The following is a 21,261-nucleotide window of genomic DNA, read 5'->3' as shown; positions in this document are numbered from 1 at the left end:
TTCAGTCTGGTGTCCCTCTAATTTATCTGCCATCTAGGCTCACTCTTATGCAAGGAAGATGGACTTGGAAAGACACAAGACATTCAGAAGAATTGATCCCAGCCAAGAATAAGCTTTTATCAGTGTAAATTCTTGATTTGTGCCCAGAGATCTCAGAGAGGACTGTAAATGCATGTATCTGCCACTGCAAGTTGTTAATCTTGTTCTTCTGCCCCTTTAGAAAGGAAAACACAGTAACCAAAGATCTGCACCAAAATGAGGAAGATAGGCAACTGCTTGACATGGTACCTTTTGTCCTGGTTTGATATAGGCCTTCACATGCTTCAGAACAGGCTTCAGGTTGTTTTCATAGCGAACACACAAGTTTTCAATCTTGATTTCCCCCTCCTGGGGCCAGTCTTTGGGGACTTGAGAGGCATCTGAAATAGTTACAGAAAAACAAACTGAAATGAGTGCTGCCAGAGGATCACCCTTTACAAGAGTCCCCTTTCCCCCTCTCTTCTGCCTGGGCACCTTCCTTTAAGCCACTGGAGAAATGGAGCTCCAGTTCCCTGCCAAGGGGAGGCTGAGCTGGGAACTGCCTGGCAGGCACTTGGATTCCAGATGTCCACACATAAGGAAAGAGGGCAGATACTAAAGTGTCTCTTGGCACTGCAACAGGGAGAAGCCAAAGGAGCAGAGAACGCGGTGTCAGGGCAGTGTTAGTGTGGCCTTGGGTCAGTGGCCGGCACAGGAAGGGCAGCTTGAGGAAGGAAGTTGATACTGCCACACAACATGAGCTGTTGACATTATCACAGCTCGTGTTTCATCGTGATTTGCAAATACACAGCAGGTTTTGTCTCTGGACTAAGTAGCTTGACTTTCCAGGGAAGCTTCTTGACCTATGAGCCTTTTCTTGCACTTCAACCACTTTTAAAGTAGCAATCAAAGCCAAATTGAAGTGTGTGGAGCACAAATTCCAATGTGCAGCTCAGAGAAAAGTTGCTGAGGTCTTATTGCCAATGTGGGCCTATCTTTAGTCCACATCTGCTAGAAAGATCAGAGATTTTGAAGCATGTGACATTTCTAATTTTTATCCTTATTTTTGTTTTCTAAATAACTTACACGGATATTTTGCTCATCTTGTCTATAACTGTGGTATTTTTGATTGTACTACAGGGTCCTGCTCTGTCTCCCTGGCATTCTATAGGATTTTTTTTCATAGATTGACTAACACGAGCAACATATTTTCATTGCCTCTTTTATCTATCCTTGTCATTCACACCAGTGGCAGTTCCTCAGTGAGAATAGATTTTGGCCAGAGAGATGTGTACATTTTGCGTGACCAAGTCTACCTCAAAAAGATTAAAGAGTGATACCTAGGTAGCCTTCATAGTTCTCTGACTCCATGTTCAGGAAGCTGTGTACTTTTTTCACTGCACCCATCTGCACCTCCAGATCAGCCAGATTCCTCACTACCCAGTTCAGGTAGTTGGTTATCTGCATCACAAAAGGAAAACAAGGACAGGGTTCAGTCTTGCTTCTGTTCATCTACCCATTTGGAAATAAAGGTTGAATACATTTGTGAAAATCCTTGGTCTGACTCAGCATAGTGGGTCTCTTTTTAACATTACAACAGTTCAAGACTCAGTGCAACAGCATAAAATCCATAAGCCTGTCATACTCCAACATAATTAGCCCTAAGACAACAGTTTGTGCTTACTATTCTTATCCTTGTTTTTTGAAGGAGAAGTATGGAAAAGTTGTTCCTAAACTCTGACTGATTGAGGGAATCTCTTGTTTTCAGCATCTAATAATCCGTGCTGAAAGATGTCTTCTTTAAGCACACAAACACAGAAAAGAATCAAAATTGAAAATGCTGCTTGGAAATATTTTCTATTATGTATATTCTAATCCTTCAAAGACTGCAACTAAAGATTAAGAAAGTTCACTATTTGCAAATATATTGAAAAGATTTTATGATAATTTCATTTTGACATATTTAGATAATCCCTTTCTCTCTGTGGAAAATATGAGAAGCTTTTAACATAGAAATATATGAGGCAAAAATGTGTTATCAGTTCAGAAATATTTCCTTCCTGGTTTTTATTCTCATTTGTAATGAAAAGTCTTTGATCAACAGTTAAATCAATAGTAAGGGTATTACTTCTAGTAAATAATTGTTGATTATTAGTTCTCTAACAATACTCAATAGCTTAGACAAAATCTTTTCTAGGCAGGACTTACTATTTAAGGCTGAAAATTGTAAATCTGTTTCCCAAGTCTGTATTTAAGTGCTTCAGTAAAAAAGAACTGATCTTATTAGGAAGAGTTGATTGCTAAGAACTTGTAAAACTTGTGATATTTTATGTACCTGAATGAAGTTTTAGAAACTTAAAAAGAAAAACACCCTATGCAAAACATATTCAGAGAAAGGCTTTCCTTTTTTTTTTTTTTTTTTTTGGTGAGTCCCAGATAAGGACTTGATTAAGAATAAATCACCCAGTCTCACTTCTTTACCACTAAGCTAATACTGATGCAAAAAGCAAACAGAAAATAATTTTCACTGATATTCAGCAAAAATTCTTGGCAATTTAGAGGACTTGGCTACTTGCTTTATCCTTAAGATAAAGTTCTTGATGGAGCATTCTCTCCTCTTTGTTCACCTGCTTATTTGATGTCCAGATTTTGAGTTAGGAAGTTAGAGAAATGGGCAAGTTGGCAGGGAAAAGCAAAACACTGTGGAACTACTGCTTGCAGTGGCAGGCTGCTATCCTAGATCTGGCAGATTTCATAACACATCCTGGTACCCAAAAAGCTCTGCCCACTACCTCAGGCTTCACCACAGTTGTGCAAAGGAGCTGGCAGGGTTTATAGAAGAAGGGAGACTAAGCTCAGGATATCCACTGTAGGAAGGTTGTGTAAACACAACCTTAGTACAGTTTGCTTCCATCCAGGTCCAAATATCAGCCCTCTCTCAGCTTCAAAGAGTAATTTATTTAAAAAAAAACCTACGTCAGGGGACACAGGTAAGTGATCCAGTTGCCTTCAAAAGTTCATCTGGGTTATTGTGGGGCAGGAGAGAGACAGGTGATCACTTGGTGCCTACAGCTCTTCTTCACCTGTTGTGCCAGACTTCAGCATGTGCCTGTTTTGCATATATGAACTGTTTGCAAATACAGGCTAAAAACAAAGAAGCAAGGATGATGCAGACATCCTGGTGCTTCCAGATCCTGCTAATGAAGCAGCATTACCAGAAATGTTTTCAGAGTGAAGCTGAAGCCCTGGGACTGGTTCTCAGTTGTTGACAGATTCTCACACTTGCAACAGCAGCACAGAGGGGGATCTAAGGTCACCCTAAGGCAGCTGCTGAGGACTTTTTGTTGTAGCCACGGGCTCACCAGCATTTATGTGCAAAGCCAGATCTCAGGGCTAGACCCATACCTTTATCCCCTCCTCATACCAGTGCTTCAAAACAGACAGATTTTTGCCATGCCAGCCATGGTTTCAAAAGTTCTTCCTCCCACTATCATCATCCTGCCTTTGTCCCCACTATCATGGTTCATTCAGTAATCTTTTTTTCCCCACTCTCCTGGTTAATTCATGAATACTTCTACTCTTTGGGTGATTGTCTCTGTGCTCATGATGAACACTCAGCCTCTCTTGCAGCCAGGTACACTAAAATACTGTTCCTTCTGCTCACTACTAATGACAGTGGCAAAATTAACCAGCTGCTGGACCATCACAACCTTGTCATCCCTAAGTCCATCTCCTCTGCATTCCTACTTTTACCTGGCATGATGAACCATGCCCAGAAAGATCCCAATCCCCAAATCCCTTCCAATCCAATAATTGCATGGACAATCTTGGGCATCTCAGTAATTTCCCTCCAAGGGCAAAACTGATAATTTCGTTTCTTCGGCAATTATTTTATTTGGTCTTTGGTTAAAGATTACCCAGATTATAACAATCTGTATTTCCTGGCAGATTTTGCCATGTAGAGGTGGAACCAGCACTGCATTGTACAAAACAGAGTGCACAGCAGGTCCTCTTACGCATTTTTAATTTTCCTGCTCTGCTTGGGAGCACGCAGGGCCTGGGAATGGTTGTGTTTTTTTAATTGGCTCATAAAACCTGAAGCAAGTCCAAGTTGCCCTGAACTCTCTCAACTTTGGCTAGAGTCCATTATTTGCATGATTCTTTTTTTTTTTTTCAAGATTAAGAAAGCTGGGAGATGACCATGCACACATAAAAATATTATAAAATTAATGTGTTGATCTGGAAGTTCTTACACTTGGCCTTGGCACGTACCGTCAGAGCGTACAGGAGACCCAGCCCCACGAACCCTGAGTGGGGCCCTTCAGTGATGGAAGTGACAGCAGCAGTCAGGACAATACAAGCACCCAGATAATCCTGGAATGAGAGACAGGGGGACAAAAAAGAAAAACAAAAATGCAGCAACCAGAACATTTCTTTACCTGTGGAGCAGTTCCACTTTACCAAGGATAATTTATATAATGACACCTAGCCCTTAATTTTGATTTGGCTTTTTCCCCTGGAAGAGGTCACAGTTGTGATGCCCAACCTGAAATACTTAAAGCAATTTGCTGAACACCAGTGAAACAAGCCAGTAATTGCTGCAAATTCATTTGGGCTAGGGCATCCCATGGTGGCCACCCCAAAAAGAGCAGAGATCAAAGAATCTAATAAGCACATTAAAAAAATAATAATGAGAAGGATGCAACAGTGACACCTCTAATTCCCACCACTAAAACAAAACAATTCCACTCTCTCCACTCTCCTCCAGGTCTTCTCAAGTATAGATTTGCCTTCTCAAAAAAGGAAGTCTCATAGACTTCACAAAGTCTAGGAAGGTTTTTGGTAGAATTTATACAGGTCATGCACATGTTTTATAAGCAGAAGCTTTGCAGGAGCTGGAACCCATTTTCTTGATGTTTACTTCAGGTTTGAAGTATATGCCACATGTCATTTCATGGAATCAAGGTGTTGATTAATGGAATATAGTTGGTATTCCCACTGTCCCACTTATGCTTGCATTACATTTACTTCGGATCACATTTTCCATTCATTTTGCTCCTCCTGTCTGATAATACCCTGTCAGGAATCTTTCTTTCTGAGATTTGAAATGAGGGCTGCCTAGTCCATCTGTCTGAAAAATGTGTTGATGAGCAGAATATAGACTCAAATTTTAGGGGAAAATGGATTCAAACTGACAGAGGGGGGTGTTATATTGGCTGTGAGGGAGAAATTCTTCCCTGTGAGGGTGGTGAGGCCCTGGTACAGCTTGCGCAGAGAAGCTGTGGCTTCCTCATCTCTGGAAGGTCAGGCTGGATGGGGCTCTGAGCAACCTGGGATAGTGGAAGGTGTGCCTGCCCATGGCAGGGGTTGCAACTGGATGGGCTTTAAGGTCCCTCCCAACCCAAACCACTCCACGATTCTAGGATTCTGTGACTCACAGCTATGGAGCATAATGGTCTTGAGTTTCCATAATCATCTAGGACAGGACTTAACAGCTGCTATTAAATCCCACAAACTTTTTGGTGATCTCAGTGCCATTGTGCCATTAGGCAGAGCTAGATGAACTATTCCTTGGCAAGACCACATTGTTTCTAATGCTCTGATGAGGTGAGTTGTATTCTTGGACCAAATTTATTCAGCATGTAAGCAAGTCTAAGACTATGAGATATGAACAGGCTTATTCCAGGATTGGCTGTTGCTCCGTTATTCATCTGTCTTAGATTTGGAAGCAATTTCAGCTGATCTTGGATGCTGTAAGAAGCTGAAAGCTTCAAGCACAAGGGAAAGCATTGCCATCATAAAAAATTGAAAATAACTTTGTGGCTCCAACAGGAAAAGAAGGTGAGTATACAGCCTTTGATGTGAGGATTAATCATGCCTGTTGCTATTTATGAACATCAGAATCAGGCCACTGCTCTGTTTATTCACTGCTCTTTATGTTTCAGATGAATAAAGGAATCACAGTTACTTTGCTTGCCTCTTCTTGCCTCGCAGATCAGGAAAATCCCTCATAGAGTTCCCACAAAACCTAGGAGACTATGTCACTGTCAGTGGCTGCCTTGTGCCCTGCTACCATTTTCTTTCTGGAGTCTAGTTCTGCTATCTTTTCTGATATCAAACAATAAAAAACCTACAAATAGTATGGCCCTGCAAGGGTTTATTTTACAGCTGTGGGATTAAACCTGCTACTGGAGAGATACTTCGAGACCTGGAAGATTAGTGTGGCTAAAACAACCCTGGAAGAAGGATGGCACAGTTCACAATGCCACTGAAAAGCCACATTCTGCCTTGAAAGCAGTTCCTGCTGTGGCAGGTCTGTGGATGCTGCACAGTAGTAGAGAAAGTCTTGTTTGAAGTTATGTAAATGTTTGCTCTTGCACTCCCTTCAGACACTAGACAGCACAGCACCAGAAGATGAGGCAGACTTGTATTTTCTTACTTCTGGCCAAGAAAGCTGAAAAAACCCTCTGGGTTTAACATAACAATCTTGATCTATTTTAAGGAACTCTGTGTATAATCTCCTCGCAAGATTAATACTCATTATTATCTTCTCTGCATCAGACAAAGTCTCTGTTTGCTTCCAAGGTTTCAAAACCGTAGCTGGAACAAAACTGAACGTACCGTCCTGACCTCCAGCCATCTGTTGGCAGCTGACAGAAATAAGTAGGCAATGTTGTTCGTGTCCGTCAGCTCCAGCATACGTTGTTTAAATCTGGCTTCATGCCTGCCGAGACCAAATTTCTTACATTACAACATATTACACACTCACATATAAAAGGGTGAAGCATTAAGTCTGCTCTGTCTTCCCTATCCCCAGCCCAAAACTTTTTGTCCTTCTGTTTTTGCCAAAGTTTGGGTTAAAAGCTCCTCCCTAAGAACATGTATCTGCTGCCACAGCTCCCCATATCCAGAGTGACACGTGGAGTGGAGAGGGATTTGTTCGACAAGTAATTCTGTTGGACTAGGGTTTGGACCAGACACTGTCCCCGCAAAGAGATTGCAATGCCAGGGTGCTGAGACAGTTTTCTTTTTCCTGGAGCTGATCCATTCTTTATAGCTGTGGATTGTAGTCCACTCCTGCCACAGGTGAGTACTGCTGTGACCCCTCAGCTCCTCCTCGCAAGCTACTAGCAAGAGCAGAGGGCTCACCTGACAAATCTGATTTCAGAAGTTACCTGGCCAGCAGGGCTCTTCAAAGAGGGTGACATCCCTAAGGTTTCAACTAATATGGATGTAGAATGATCTGCAAATCAAACCTTTCAGCTACTCAGCTCAGCTGTTTTCTCAGCCAGTCACACTTTGCCTAAACAACTGGGAAACTAGAATCAGGGAGAGCTATAGATCACCTCTAAATTAGAGAAATGAGTGGTGCTACCTCCACTGCCACTTGTTCCTCTCTCCCCCACACAATGCCCATCACATTTAGAAACCAATGCAAGGATGCCAGAGTGCTGAATTGCCAAGGTACACTTTGGGAGGAGAGGGAAGTGGGAAGTCTCTACTGGTGCAAATGTATTAAATTCATGGTGCCTTGCACAGTCAGGTAGAAACCATTTTGTTGCTCCATATTCTATTGTCTGGTGAATACCTCACTTGATTAAACTAGCTGAACTTCAGTCAGCAGCTCAGTGTGTGTTTTATCTTCCATTTCAAAGTCTCAGGGTCCTGCTGTGAACACCTCTAATGCCTGTTCTTCCAGAAGCTTCCTTCCCCCCCTCCCCCCCCCACTATATCCTGCTGATATTTTATTTCCCTCTGCACAGCTTTTAAACATGGCAAGAAACCTCCCCAGAACAACTGGTAATAGTAATGAAGTGGGGAGGAACAAGGATGCTTTCCTGGCAGCAAAACTCCTCCTCTCCTAATGGAAAATCTGACATGCTCAATCTGTGTTTTCGTCCATGTTCAGCTCATCTTCTGGGCACTTTCAGACTTTTATCCTGTCAGAGGACGAACAGCAAAGGTCACTGAGATTGCTCTCTGATCCAACTGTGCTGCTTTGTGGTAAGTTATGTGAGGAGCTGCTCAATTTTATCCTGGAACATGCTGAACCCAAACTGCAGAGAATGACTAACAGGACCACCAGTAAATGCAAGCTTGCAGACAATAAATGCAGGAGACTTCAGGTTTGGTGGGCAGTGGAGCACAGGCAGGGAAACAAGGTGGCTTCGATTGGCACCAGAAATCCTGAAAAACTCAATTGCTGTGGTGCCCTTGGGTTGCATTTTGCCCTCTGCCATCCAAGCCCACATTGCCTTTTTGTGATGCAAAAAAGAGTGAACCACTCAGAAAGTGCTAAGCTCCTTCATCTTCCTCACCAGATAACCTCAGGTTATACCCTCAGGAGATAACTCAGGTTATAACCTGAGTTCATAACATTCCTCAGGTGATGAAAAGCCACTCTGAACCTCTTGAGAAGTACTCAGCATACATCAGCATCAGACCCTAATGATGACTTCCTGTTTCAATATATCATTCTGTGGATAAAACTAATTAAAGCATTTCCTGTTGACCACAGGCTCACACCTCTTCAACACAGCGCTTTTGCTTGTTCTTCCACAGGCATTACCGCAACACCCTGCTAATAGCTGAGGTCCTAAAGCTTAGCTTGAGGTGAGGAAACAGCCTTAAGCTAGTCAAATAGGTGTGGAAATGACACTGCAGTGGGATCTGCTCTGGTTTGGAATTCTACATAGTGCAGAATGAGTGCAAGGTGCACTTACTGGGAAAAAACCTCAAGCTGGCACTTTGACAGAGTCACAACCATAATGGAGTGAACATAGGAGCATTTGACCTGTATTTCATGTAATAGAGAGAAAATATAAGCATGGAAAGCTGGCAAAACTCTCTGGATCTTACAGAATTTATTTTCCAGTTTTGATTGACAAAGGGAGGTTTTACAATATTAAGATCAAGTTCTGTTCTGCTGCAGTTTTCTTGGAAAGTGTCTCAAGTTGCACACTGCCTTTCAGTTAGAGAGTACCATAATAATGTCTCCCTGCTTGGGAAGTGGGTCAAACATAGAACTGATTCAGGGACACTTAGATATAGCAGGGTGTTTGAAGGGGTAGTGCCTCTTCTCTGCCTACATGGCAAAGCAGAGCTCCCTGCTGTCCAGGTTAAAGGCATGGTTAAAACAGACTCATTAGAAGTTTAAATATCATATCCTAAAAATGTAATTGTCTTTAATTCAGTGGAACATCAATATATGTGTTACTGAAAATATGTAAAATCTTTAAGAGTCATGGCAAAGCAACAGGAAAAGAAAATCTATTCTCTTTTTTCAAAATAGCTTAATAAAGTTCTTCAAATTCAACACTTTGTCCTCATAAATGCTCCAAGGAAGCTGAACAGGCCAGCCTGACCCTCAAGCCTCCCTCTAATAATTTGTTTTACAAATTTTACCCAAATGCTCTGATGGTGGTAAGGCCTTCAGCTGTCTCAGAGAAGTGGCATAGCAGAGGGAGCTGGGTGCTGTCATCAAGTTCCTGGAGGTCCCTGGGAGTACAAAAAACAATAGATGCCCATTACAGTGTAAACATTTCTGTCTGTAGAAATGTTGCTGCACAGCAGACAAGAGCAGACATTTTATGTATTGCACGTATTCTTTCCAGGATCATACAAAATAATATTTCTATAGTACAGAAAGACACTGGCATGGGAATATAACGTTCTTTTTTTTTTTGCCACAGGAGCCTTTGAATGATCTCCCTGCTGCCCTCTCCATTGACTTTCGGTCACTTTAAGCTTCTAATTGCCCCCCAGGGCACAGACATTTTCCTGTCTCTCCTAGATAAAAACCTGCTATCCATTTTAGACAGATGCTAATTACCTTTTATTCTCATTATTATGATATATTAATAAAATTAACTTAAATTCAAAACCATTGATTTCAAATGCTACAGCATGTTATTTGTTTCTCTTAGGTAATATATAATAGGGTCTGTGTATCAGGAAGTTTATATATTTTATCATAACAGCTGGCCTAACAAAAAAAGCTATATTTCCATGCAAACCTGGCCTTGTTTTCCATATCTGGAAGTACAACAACATGCAGAAAGTAAAATAGCAGATCTTCCCTTTGTGCTGTTAACATTGGCTGTAGCAGAGACAGCACTGACAGTGAAATAATATGAGTGTTAAATTTCCCTAATTACTTAGTAGTGGCACTTCCAAGACCTGCATGGAGCAACAATATTTGAATCCAAAAAGTTCCAGTCTTTTAAAAGCGGAACATTTTCCAAACAACAGGGAAAAAAATTACATCTTTCTGTAACATTCTACCATTGGCATAGCAGCCAGTTGTACAAACAGAAGAAGTCCAGATCATTAGAAATTAAAACTTGCTGTCAAAATCCTACTAATTTTGCACACTGCATTAGATAGGCTAGGAGAAACAACTGCTGGATGTTGGTGAATGTTGCAGTGCACAGAACTGAATTTGCTGCTGATGTTTTGATGATAAATATCTTTCAAATTTATGATGGAAAGTACACAGAAGTTTTTGAAAGATGTAATGGAAAATACAACAAATAGTCAAAGTGCTGCAAGAAATACTGTAAATATTTGCATTTCTAAAAATTAGTGAGGCTTATATGCCTGCAAAGGACTGCATGCAAGTGAGTTACAAATACTGGCTGAAGCTGTTCCTTCAGCCTACATTTCCCAAGACTAATTTTTAGGGAAAGAAATTGGATGTTTTAATTTCTATTGTCCATCAAAAGAGCACAAATCACATCTCAAGTGATTTATAATAGTTTAATTTAACAGAATAATTTGAGAGTGAAAACCAGGTCTCCTGATTTGTCAGCCACCTTGAGATCTGGTGTAGTGCCACACACAGCTTCAGTTTGGAGGTTTGGTGGGGCAAGAACAAGGTTTCTGAAAAATCTAAGAGAAGTCAAGCAAATTATTTCAGATTTAAGCATTTCTGGTTTGTGAATTCTGATTACAGAGTTTTCTTATAAATAAGTCCTCTTGGAATATTCTGGCTAATAACAAAGGACTAATGAATTGAATTAAAGAAAAAAAACTTCAAATAGCTTGCTGAAGATGTTTTACGAGATTATAGAATTAATTTAGCACCAGAAGTATGACTCTCTTTTTGCTAAAAAAACTGTACACTTTACACCCAGTCAAACCACCCTGAATATGAAAAGCTGTACAGTGGAAATTACTTCCTGTGGCACTTTTTTCCCCAATATGAAGGAAAAGCCATGATTTATGTTAATCCAGGGAGTTAATTTCTGTTCTCTACTAACCCTCAAATGTCAATGAGGATTTTTGACCAGATGAAAGCTCAGCTGATTAACAAACTTCATATTAATCTGACTCTGGAGACAAAAAAAAAAGGATTCAGTTGGTCTTACTTCCCCAAATACCCCATTTATAGCCGGGTCAGTTGGAAATATCCCAGTGCATGTCTCAAATTCATGCCTCAGGATCAAAAGTAGGATGCCATGGCCATTTCCCCCTTTTTTGACTCCTCACATTCCACCACAGTTTTTATGTACAATATTTCACAGAAGAAACTTTCAGGTTCTTTAATACATACTTGGAAGCAACCCTGAAGTATTTCTGGATGAAATAAAATGCTATGCCCAGGGGCACAAGGGCCACAAGGAACCATGGAGTGGCGTAGGAGATCATCCCAATGGCTGACAAGCAGAGCAAGGTGGATCTGGTCAGAGACTCCAGCGTGGGAGGGATGTGCTAGAGGGAAATCAAAAACATCCATGAGGAAAAAATCCCTGGTAGCACCACTACAAACCTTTTCCTATAGGAAAAGTGGAATAATACCACTATGTACTCATTGATATTCTCCTAATATCAGGAGTCTTCCTGTTTCTGTGGGTCTTATAGCCAAATATGAAGGGGTTAAAAAAATGAGTCAGTAGGTTTTTGTTTTCTAAAGGTCAGAGTTTTAAAGATGGGGAAATAGGAGCCATTTCCACCTCGTTTATATATCAGGCAAGAAAGAAAATTGTTCTTGATATCCCAGACATTTAGAGAAATAGAATATTGTGCTTCAGAGTCTCATGATTTTTATTCCATGTTCCCATCAGCCTTATATTCAGGATTATTGTTCATCCAGAAATTTTAATGCACAGCCACAGTGAAAGCTCTTCCTCTCCCTGAATGCTCTAACACCACATGTACTGCCAGCCACGGTGGAACATTTATTTGTCACACCTACTCCCATATATTCCAAGTTTTTATTTTCTACTATGTTTCCTGTTTTGAGCCCAAGATCTGATATTACTTAATCCAGATCTTCCAACAGAATCAACCAGTCTGCATATGAAGAAATTAAGAGCCACCACCTCCTGCTATGCTTATTTTAATAGTTACCTTCTCTCATTACTACAAATGTGTGTATTTTTTACTTTGATGTCCCTAAGGCTAGTTTTGCTATGCCTTTCTCTACTGAATATTTTAATACAACGTCTTATTCAGAAATGACATGAAAAATTTCAAAGTCAGGATAATAAAACAGAATATGTTGATATATCTACCTGATCAATGATATTTGTATCAGCAGAGAAGCGATTTAGAATTAGCCCCAGTGGAGTCATGTCAAAGAACCTGTTGGACAAATTAAAAGCAAAAAGTAACCTGCAGAGGAATTCCAGTTCTGGATTACAGCTGCAACCAGACAGAACACAGAGCTGTGTACAGCCATTGTCTAAAACCAAGCAATAATTATGAATAACATACCAGATAATCTTATCTGCATCCTGACTTTCTAAATGGTTCTTTTGGCACTTTCTCCTGAAAAAAATTTTGTCTCCTCTTCCAAAAACCTGCTGTCTTGTGTCCTGATCTTTTCATCTTGCTCCATCAGGATTTAAGATCCCTTCCAAACATCACAGCCTGTTCCTGGCTGCTGCTCAGCCTCCTTCTAATGGGCACCCACCCCAGATGTTTCATGGAAGCACCGTGATAAATTTATTTGTTATTCAGGCATCACTTTGGCCATCCTGCTGCTTGTGAGACCCTGGGTATTGTGCACAGAAGAAGCCTTGGTGTCCACATGGTTTGACACCATGGCCATTGCTCAGAGCTAGACCTGGGTGCCCCTGGAGCCTGAACTGCCCTCGGAGCTGTCCTGTATCCCCCAGCCCTGAAGGGGTGCCAGCTTTCTGAAACATTTCAGCCAGATAAAAAACGGGCAAAATTTCACATGTTCTCTCATGGAATCTTTTCCCCCCATGATTATCTCACTAATTATTTTCCCTTTTAGAGGTCTTGAAGGAAGCAGGTCCAATACAAGAGTATTTTCCTAGGAGTACCCTTGCAGTTACAAAGAGGACAAGTTTTGACCATGTAGCTTTTCAGGGACATCATTTTTACTGTACCTGATTGGACCAAGGATGATCTTGTTGAGGAGATTGTGGTGTAGGTTCTTGGCTGCTGTGAGACCCATCCATTCAACAGTCAGGGATGTGATGAGGCAAAGCACAATCCCAGCTCCGGAGAGGATGCTGAAGACAGCTACATGATAAGTCTAATGGAATAATAAATACATCAATCCTAGAAACAAACAACCTATTTTTCCTTTCTTCCAGGAAGATCCCAAAATACCTGTTGCCCATCAGCTACTATATCATATCTCTTGTATTACATAATTATATATTAGCTTTGGGAAATAAAACAACTATGATGGAACTGCAGTGATGGAACTGCAGTGATGGAACTACAATTCATTAAGTCCATGTAATTAGAAGTTCTGGCAGTTCTAAGATCCCTTACTCTATTCTACCCCTCAAGACTTTGAAATAGTAGCTCTTAGAACTGTGAAGACTGATTATGTGGACAAATAAAAAGGATTGTTAGCCAAGAAACTTAGGGAAATAGAGTAGAACCTCTCAAGAATTAAAGCATATAAGAGATGTTGGAAAGTTCCAGTTTTTTAAGTCCAAACATCATGAATTCCCAGAGCAAATCCTGGGATCTGCCAGGGTTATAGCACATTTAAGCCTTCTTAAATCTTGAAAGTCTAGCAAGTGGATTGTGGATTCCATTGAGATATTGTACTTGAGTCAAATTTACAGCTATAAGCAGACTGTACTTAAGTGGTACAATTGACAACTTCAATTTTTTTTGCCGGCAGGACACTACTTGACAGTCAGTACTTATGAAAGTGGGGTCATTGACTTAGAAGACCAGTTGTAAAAGCCTAATGAAAATGTTTAGTGTAAGGCTCCTTACTTTGAAAGGCCAATTATTTTTCTAACCTCAAATATGCTTCTGTTTCAGTTTTGAATGGTCAAAAAGATTGATAAAATTTGAAGTGCTTTCTTTTACTATTAAGAATCAGTCCATCATGTATAATAATCTACCTGTCATTTCAGTCCAGCTGCTTCTAGATGAACAGCAAATAATTACCTTAGAACATGTTTTCTTTCATTTTTTTCCTTGTCAGTCTCCAAGATTATCTGTGCTCACCTTCTCTGTGCTCTTATCCTCATCAACATTCCTGGCTTCATTTGCATTGTCTATGGATGTCCATGTAGCAAGCCAGTAATCTATGGCCACAATAACTGAGTGTTTCAACAGCTTGGAGAAAATCATCAGAAAGAGCAAGAAAAATCCTCCCGAGGTTAGGTATCTCCAGCAGGTTTTCCATGGCATCTTTGTCCTGAGCCTCAAGACAGTTGACATGTTATCATCTTCATCATCTTCCTCTTCCTCCTCTGTGACTCAGACATTTGATCAAGTTAGCTTGGATTCAATAAAAACTATATCTTATTTTACCAGATTTGTTGGCTCCTTTTTTCTTCTGATTTGAATTTAAATTTTAAAGTCAAAATTCAAATTGTCATTTAAGAACAGCAAACACTTCACACTTATTTTCATAAGAGTTCCCCTGTGCCTTTAAGCAATTCTGTAGTTTGCCAATCTTGTCAAGAAAATTTTTTATAAACCAAGTGTTCACTACTTATTATTAAGACCAGAGACCAGGCCTTTCCCAACCTGTTCATCAGCTTTTATTATACAGTCAGCAGAGCAATCTGGAAGATTTTAGAAAGCCCTTCAGACCTATCCATCCAGGCTCTTCATCATCTGTTTGCATGAAAAAGTTCAATTTTCCCTTCATTCAGGAGTACTAAAATGATAATTGATCACATTCTATTGAAACACAAATGGTAGATGAGTTCTGCTATGGAAAATGCATATTTGAGAGGTGCATAAACATGAAATCTAATTTTTTAATGCCAGATTATAAGAATATATATCTCGCAGCCCTGCAGGTTGAACTTAAGGAAGGGAAATGTTGATGTGCTCTTGACAGCTACCTTATTTTTTTTTTCTGTACAATTTTTTTCTGTTGTTGTACTTCCATCTAATCCCTCAATAACTCCAGGCACTGTGAGTTAGCAAAGAAATTAATTTGTTTTGACACACCCATCTCTCCGTGATGTTTAGGGAAATATATGGAAAATCCCTAAACAAGTCTTATTGTAAACAGGTCAAAATATTGGACATTCCACTATTATTACCAAGTGTCACCAATAGAGTCACACTTTGCTGCTAAGAACTATCAGCTATAAAAGTGGAAAGGCAATGAAAAATGGTATTAAATAAAGTGAAATTGTAAAACAAACCTTCATCTTCATCTTCCAGTTGTGACTTGGATTCTCTGGGGTACATGGCCCTTCGAAGGGTCTTTCTCTCAAGAGTTGTCTGGTCAGCTTCCATATCCTGAAATGATTAGGTTATTATTATTATTATTAGTTAATAATAGGTTTTATAAATTTGAGAGATCTTTTCTTAATTTGAGGGCTTAGCTGTTCATCAATTGTAGTAGTACCTGCAATAATCTCAGAAAGACTTTATATGGATCATTTAAATCACAGAATGGAAAAACACAGTATTTATCAATTTAAATTTCAAATAATTCAGCTTTGTCCACTTCTTACCCTCTCTCTGCCATTTTTTCATTCCTTCTCTTCTGGAATGGTAAAAACTTCAAAAATAGTCTTTAGAGAATCCTAAATGTTCATGGCAGTAACAGAATAAAATGATAAGAGATAGCATAGGAAGTTTTTGGGTCCAACCCTTGCCCCACCAAAGGATCAGTTGTGCACCACATTTCTAAGGGTTTCTTGGCTAAGATGTCCTTATGAACCATCCATGATAAATATACCACACTCTTACTGGAAAATCTATTCCAGCCCCTAAAATTCCTTCCAGGTCATATTGTTTTGCCCTAAAGTCAAGTTGAAAAGTTGCTTCAGACATGATTTGGGTTTTTTTGAAATTGAATGACAAATATTTCTTTGCAGAAAAGTCATCCTTGCCCAAATGCTCCTATTTACCTTTTCCAATTCTTGATCTTGGCGATTCATCAGGGTTTTCCAGTGTTCATATAGCTCAACATCCTTGTTTTGGATATCCTTTAGTGTCCCTTCTCTAAGCACCATTCCATCCTTCATTGCTATGATCTAGGGGAGAAAGCAGCTAGCACTTAACAACAGAGATACCATAATCACTGATCTGGATCCTACAAGATATTTCTCACCATTAGTGACAATACCATTATGAAAATTTCTGTCTTCCTTTTATTCAACACTTTATTAATAACTTCTTAAGTTTGCTGGCACAGATCATAAACTGAAACTTATTTAAGTCATGTTTGCATGAACATATAAAAAGCATTGAAAAGAACGGATAGACATAATTGCAGTTAAATCAAAATTCTCTAGGCCTTTCAATGAACAAAAAAAAAATCTACTTAAATAATATAAAAATAAAATAGTTCTTCCACCATAAAAACTGTATTAGTGAAAGTGACAATTTAGCCATGGGACATACAGAATTAAGGAGGGAGTCTCTTGTAGAGAGAAGTAATAATCCCATTAAATGTTATGGTGTTAACTTTAAGTGTACAGTCATCCATAGCAAATTTTCCCCCAGTAACTCTTCCCTTACCCAGTCAGCATGTGGCAGATACTGTAATTTATGTGTCACCAGAACAAGAGTCCTCTTGTCTTCTTGCAGAAATTTCAAAATCCCTTCCTGCATTAAGTGATCACTTAAGTGAATGTCCAGTGCAGAGAATGGGTCATCCTGCAAATGCATCAAATTGAAAAATATTACAACAGGATATAAACTGAAGTTTATTCCTAAAATAGTATTTTTGAAATAGAAAGCATCTGTCTTTACTGATGTTTCATCCCTCTCTAGTGACTAGGATCAAGTCAGAGGGCTGCACTCTAGTGAGCTGGAATGCACTGCTCTTCAGTTCACAGCAATGGACTCAGTTTCATTTTTTGTGTCTGGCTGTGTGTAATGCTGGTGCCTCACTGACAGAGTGCAGGAACAGCAGAACTGAAATTTCCCATCCAAATTTAAAATTGCCAGGATCCAAAGCCAAACAGGAAACCTAAAGCAGAGTTAGCAGCTCTTCTCATTCCTCCAAACGAAACTACAAACATGCTTGGTCTTCACTTGGAGTGAGTGTGGCTGGAAATAAGGCAACATTCAGATAAGGATATCAATATGCAAAGGCTTTTTCTTCAAGAAGTCCCTACTTAATTTTGAAGAGGCTCAAACAGCCCCTTCATGAACCTCCTGAAATTCCTAATATTCCTTGAAAGTAATAACAGAGAAGGGAAAGGCTGTCCAACTCGACAGCACTCTGCAGGAGAGTACTGAGCCCTAAGACCGTTCATTATGGCTCCTTATCAGAAATCATGCTGATTTCTGTGGGACTGTGCTGATAGTAGGTCAACACTGAGAGCAAGGAAAAGTTAAGACAATCTGTTCCACTCTTCCAGTGGAACTTAATCAGTGCAGGAATTCCCACCTTCATCAGTCTCCCAGGATGTTTCGATGCTGCCTCTGATGGATGGATGCATATTTCCTATTTCTATAACTTGATTTTGGAGTTGAATACAAGTCCCCATAGGTCTTCTTAATATAAACTAAATATATAAAATTACAGTTTTATCACTAATTTTGCACGCTCCATGTGAAAAAGAAAAATCTTACCAAAAAGACAATGTTGGTGTTCTGGTAGAGTGCTCGAGCTACACAGATTCTCTGTCGTTGGCCTCCACTTAAATTAATCCCCTAATAATTCAAATGGATCAGAAATAGGCATCTTTGAACAAACATTATGATAGACCTTTGGGAATGTCATTTCTTACAATTACAGAGTTCCATTAGAAATAAAAAAACTTCATTAAAATGCTAGTTCTGTTGATAAATAAGCACAGTCCTTATATAATATCAGAAGAAAAGTTATTATTCATGGTAAGTGTAAATTATGAAAAGCTGCTCTGAGCACAGTACACTTTTTAGATTGAAAAGTATAACCAACAGTAGCATCAAATTCTGCAAGCAAAAATGGGAGACCTTGGTTAAGTCCTATTTGAGAAATAGCTGATGAAGCAGAAGATAGTTCAACTTTTTTTTTTTTTTTGTAGTAAACATTGGTGAATTACAACTATTAACCATTCTGACAACCCTGTACAGACTAGAACTGTCTGAGTGACGTCAGGGAGTGTCTTCTTAATACAAATGCCTAGCAGAGATTAAAGCATTCACATTATTTACCCTTTCTCCAATTTCTGTCTGGTCACCAAATGGCAGTAAGTCAATATCAGGCTGCAGAGAACAGGCATCTGTAACAGCCTTGTACCTGGAAAAACAATGTGGTCATTGCAATTGTTTACTCAGTCACTCACTCTGCTAACACAAAAACCTCCAGGTAGATGCCACCACAAAGTTTTTATTGCTCTGTGATGGCTGGATAATTGTAAAAATAAATAGGGCAAAAAATTATTACTGAGAACTAATCCTGGAGAATTTTAAATGAAGGCATTGTAAAAAATTACATCTTTATTTGAAGTCTTTAATGGCAAGACTGCTTTTTAATTATGTAAATTATTGAGTACATTCCTCCCTATCATGGAGTTGTTTTGTTGGACTCCAGAGTGTTTGAAGCTGTTTTCCACTGAGTTTTTATTCTTCCTCCTTTAAGTGCCTCTTCATTTTCTTTGGAGTGATGTTACAGGACAAAGGATCCTTACAGTGCTTACCAGAACCAGCAAACCACTTGCAAAATTTTGAAATTTTTTTTGGTGAGATTTCTGCATCTGTAGCAGTCGATCTGCTGATGGGCAGCTGGGATCAGATTATTTATCTGAGTGATGAAATTCAGCCTTGCCCCTTTGAAGCTAGTGAAACAAGCCGATGGATGCAGTGGCTGAAGAATCTGGTCCCTGAAATTTTGGTGCTTTTCTGGATTTCAAGGCATTTGGTCATGGTTAGGTTTTATGAAGTCAGAATGGAGTCATAACTCCATTTTTTCAATGGAGTTGAAATAACTGAATACAATAATTTTTCAATAACTGAAAACAGACAGTGTGTTGCCTTTGAAAACATCAGCAGTTTGTTTTCCTTAAGTCCAGTTCCCACATTTGTTCATTGACTTTTTAGAAGGATGGAAGAAGCAGGTGCTGGGTAAGCACAATAGAAGCTGTGCATCACAGCTTCATACTTCATTCTCCTGTATTTCTAAAGGAAGAATTAAGGCCATTCCCTCAAGGCATCCCATCTTCATAAATACTGTTTTTGGAAAGTGGCTGCTCCAGTAACTTGATCACAGCAGGATTAGCACATAAACTCAATGGAAGCATGCCCAGAATCCCTGTTTCCAGAGTCCTCTGGCAATCTTGGGCTCTATTAAACAAAAGAAAAATACATAAGTAGTCTCCAAAGATGGGATTCATCTCACCTTGGAGATGACACATATGGCTTCAGCTGTATTCCATGGAGAGCCACTGCCACTGTGGGATTTCTCACAAATATCTTAGACATGTGCTCTGGTTACAGGAGCAGCCTAACTTAAACCGGAAACCTTCCTCCGAGGTGAGCAAAGTCAGGTTGGCTAAATCCACCCCAGGAGGATTATAATACCACTGATTGGTATTTTCTAGAATCTACAAACTTCCTCCAGAAGATACCAAAAAATCTTCTTTAAAAGTAGTTGCCAGGTGGTTTTGCAAGGACGTGGATATTTACCTCTGCTTATTAAAGGGACTGCCAAAAATGATGTTCTCCTCCACGGTGGCATTGAGCAGCCACGGCTTCTGAGCTGCATAAGCCACGGAGTACCTGTTCCTACTGCAGACAGACACAGAGCTTTAGTAAGAAACAAAGTCCTCACATTATGAAATGTCTGATAATCAGGTTTTTAAAAGTTAATTTCATGAATGAGCATTCAGAAAAATTCAGGGAAACACATAAGCAAAATTAAGTGAAGAGTTTTAAATTTGATGCTTTTGTTAGAACAGCACCCACTCTCTCCCCTCATGGCAAAATCTATACTCTAGGTTGTATTTTATTCTACTATATATGGCTGGTACCTACCTCAATCTAGTAATTGCAATTCAAATCCAAAGGCAAATTATAAATGATACTAAGAAATATTAAATTCTCACAGGAATAGTTATTTGGCATTATTTTCTCTAACATCAAAACACAAAATGAAAATGCACTGTTTAAATGGCATTGGCATACTTGACTTGCTGCTTTCTGAAGTGTGAGATTATTTTATATGGCCGCATATATAAAATACTTTTTTCTCAGTGAATACTTTTTTTCCTTTCAGTTTATTAGATCCTCAATGATATTGGAAAAGAGGGCAGTTTAATACAGATTGGGAAGGAATCACTGTAGCCTCTCAAGGATTTATTAGACATAGTTTAAATGTGTCTAAATGCCTAATGACATTTGTCAATAAGGGCACGAATGTTTTTTAGTTATGGCTGTTTCACCAAGGCACAGCAGCAAAATGGTCATGTAATTTCAGACATTCTTCTGAGATGTCCAAGGTGATGTGAGGAAGGAGGTGTGAACTGGTACCAGCTTGTGGATCTGAACACTTATCATAGAATTATGGAGTGGTTTGGGTTGGAAGGGACCATAAAGATCATCATCTTCCAGCCCCTGCCATGGGCAGGAGCACCTTCCACTAGCCCAGGTTGCTCAGAGCCCCATCCAGCCTGGCCTTGGACACTTCCAGGGATGGGGCAGCCACAGCTTCTCTGGGCACTCTGTGCCAGGGCCTCAACACACACACAATAAAGAATTTTTTTTCTAATCTCCTCTCTGTCAGTGTGAAGACATTCCCCCCTGTTCTGTCACTCCAGACCCTTGTCAAGAGTCTCTCTCAATCTTTCCTTTAGGCTCCCTGCCAGCTCTGGAAGGCCACAATGAGGTTTCTTCTCA

At 39.7% G+C, this 21,261-nt stretch overlaps 1 protein-coding gene across 3 annotated transcripts in view; it reads right to left on the bottom strand.

The window, feature by feature from the left end:
• The window catches only part of ABCC9 (ATP binding cassette subfamily C member 9), a 60,508-nt gene that overhangs the window by 7,355 nt on the left and 31,892 nt on the right, over nucleotides 1-21,261 (bottom strand). For 2 of the 3 annotated variants that reach the window (XM_062490932.1, XM_062490933.1), the window contains exons 18-32: nucleotides 20,053-20,154; nucleotides 18,583-18,667; nucleotides 18,016-18,096; nucleotides 16,954-17,091; nucleotides 16,341-16,466; nucleotides 15,627-15,723; nucleotides 14,494-14,714; nucleotides 13,377-13,525; nucleotides 12,534-12,603; nucleotides 11,573-11,730; nucleotides 9,424-9,516; nucleotides 6,640-6,742; nucleotides 4,291-4,392; nucleotides 1,359-1,479; nucleotides 289-419 (exon numbers count right to left, since the gene is read on the bottom strand). In XM_062490932.1, the coding sequence (XP_062346916.1) occupies nucleotides 289-419; nucleotides 1,359-1,479; nucleotides 4,291-4,392; nucleotides 6,640-6,742; nucleotides 9,424-9,516; nucleotides 11,573-11,730; nucleotides 12,534-12,603; nucleotides 13,377-13,525; nucleotides 14,494-14,714; nucleotides 15,627-15,723; nucleotides 16,341-16,466; nucleotides 16,954-17,091; nucleotides 18,016-18,096; nucleotides 18,583-18,667; nucleotides 20,053-20,154 (1,777 nt within the window). The remainder of the gene's footprint in view (nucleotides 1-288; nucleotides 420-1,358; nucleotides 1,480-4,290; nucleotides 4,393-6,639; nucleotides 6,743-9,423; nucleotides 9,517-11,572; nucleotides 11,731-12,533; nucleotides 12,604-13,376; nucleotides 13,526-14,493; nucleotides 14,715-15,626; nucleotides 15,724-16,340; nucleotides 16,467-16,953; nucleotides 17,092-18,015; nucleotides 18,097-18,582; nucleotides 18,668-20,052; nucleotides 20,155-21,261) is intronic. The other variant, XM_062490934.1, reaches the window with a different exon arrangement.

This window comes from Cinclus cinclus, chromosome 4, assembly GCF_963662255.1.
Source record: "Cinclus cinclus chromosome 4, bCinCin1.1, whole genome shotgun sequence".
Lineage (NCBI taxonomy): Eukaryota > Metazoa > Chordata > Aves > Passeriformes > Cinclidae > Cinclus > Cinclus cinclus.
This window is presented reverse-complemented; position numbering and strand designations above follow the sequence as displayed.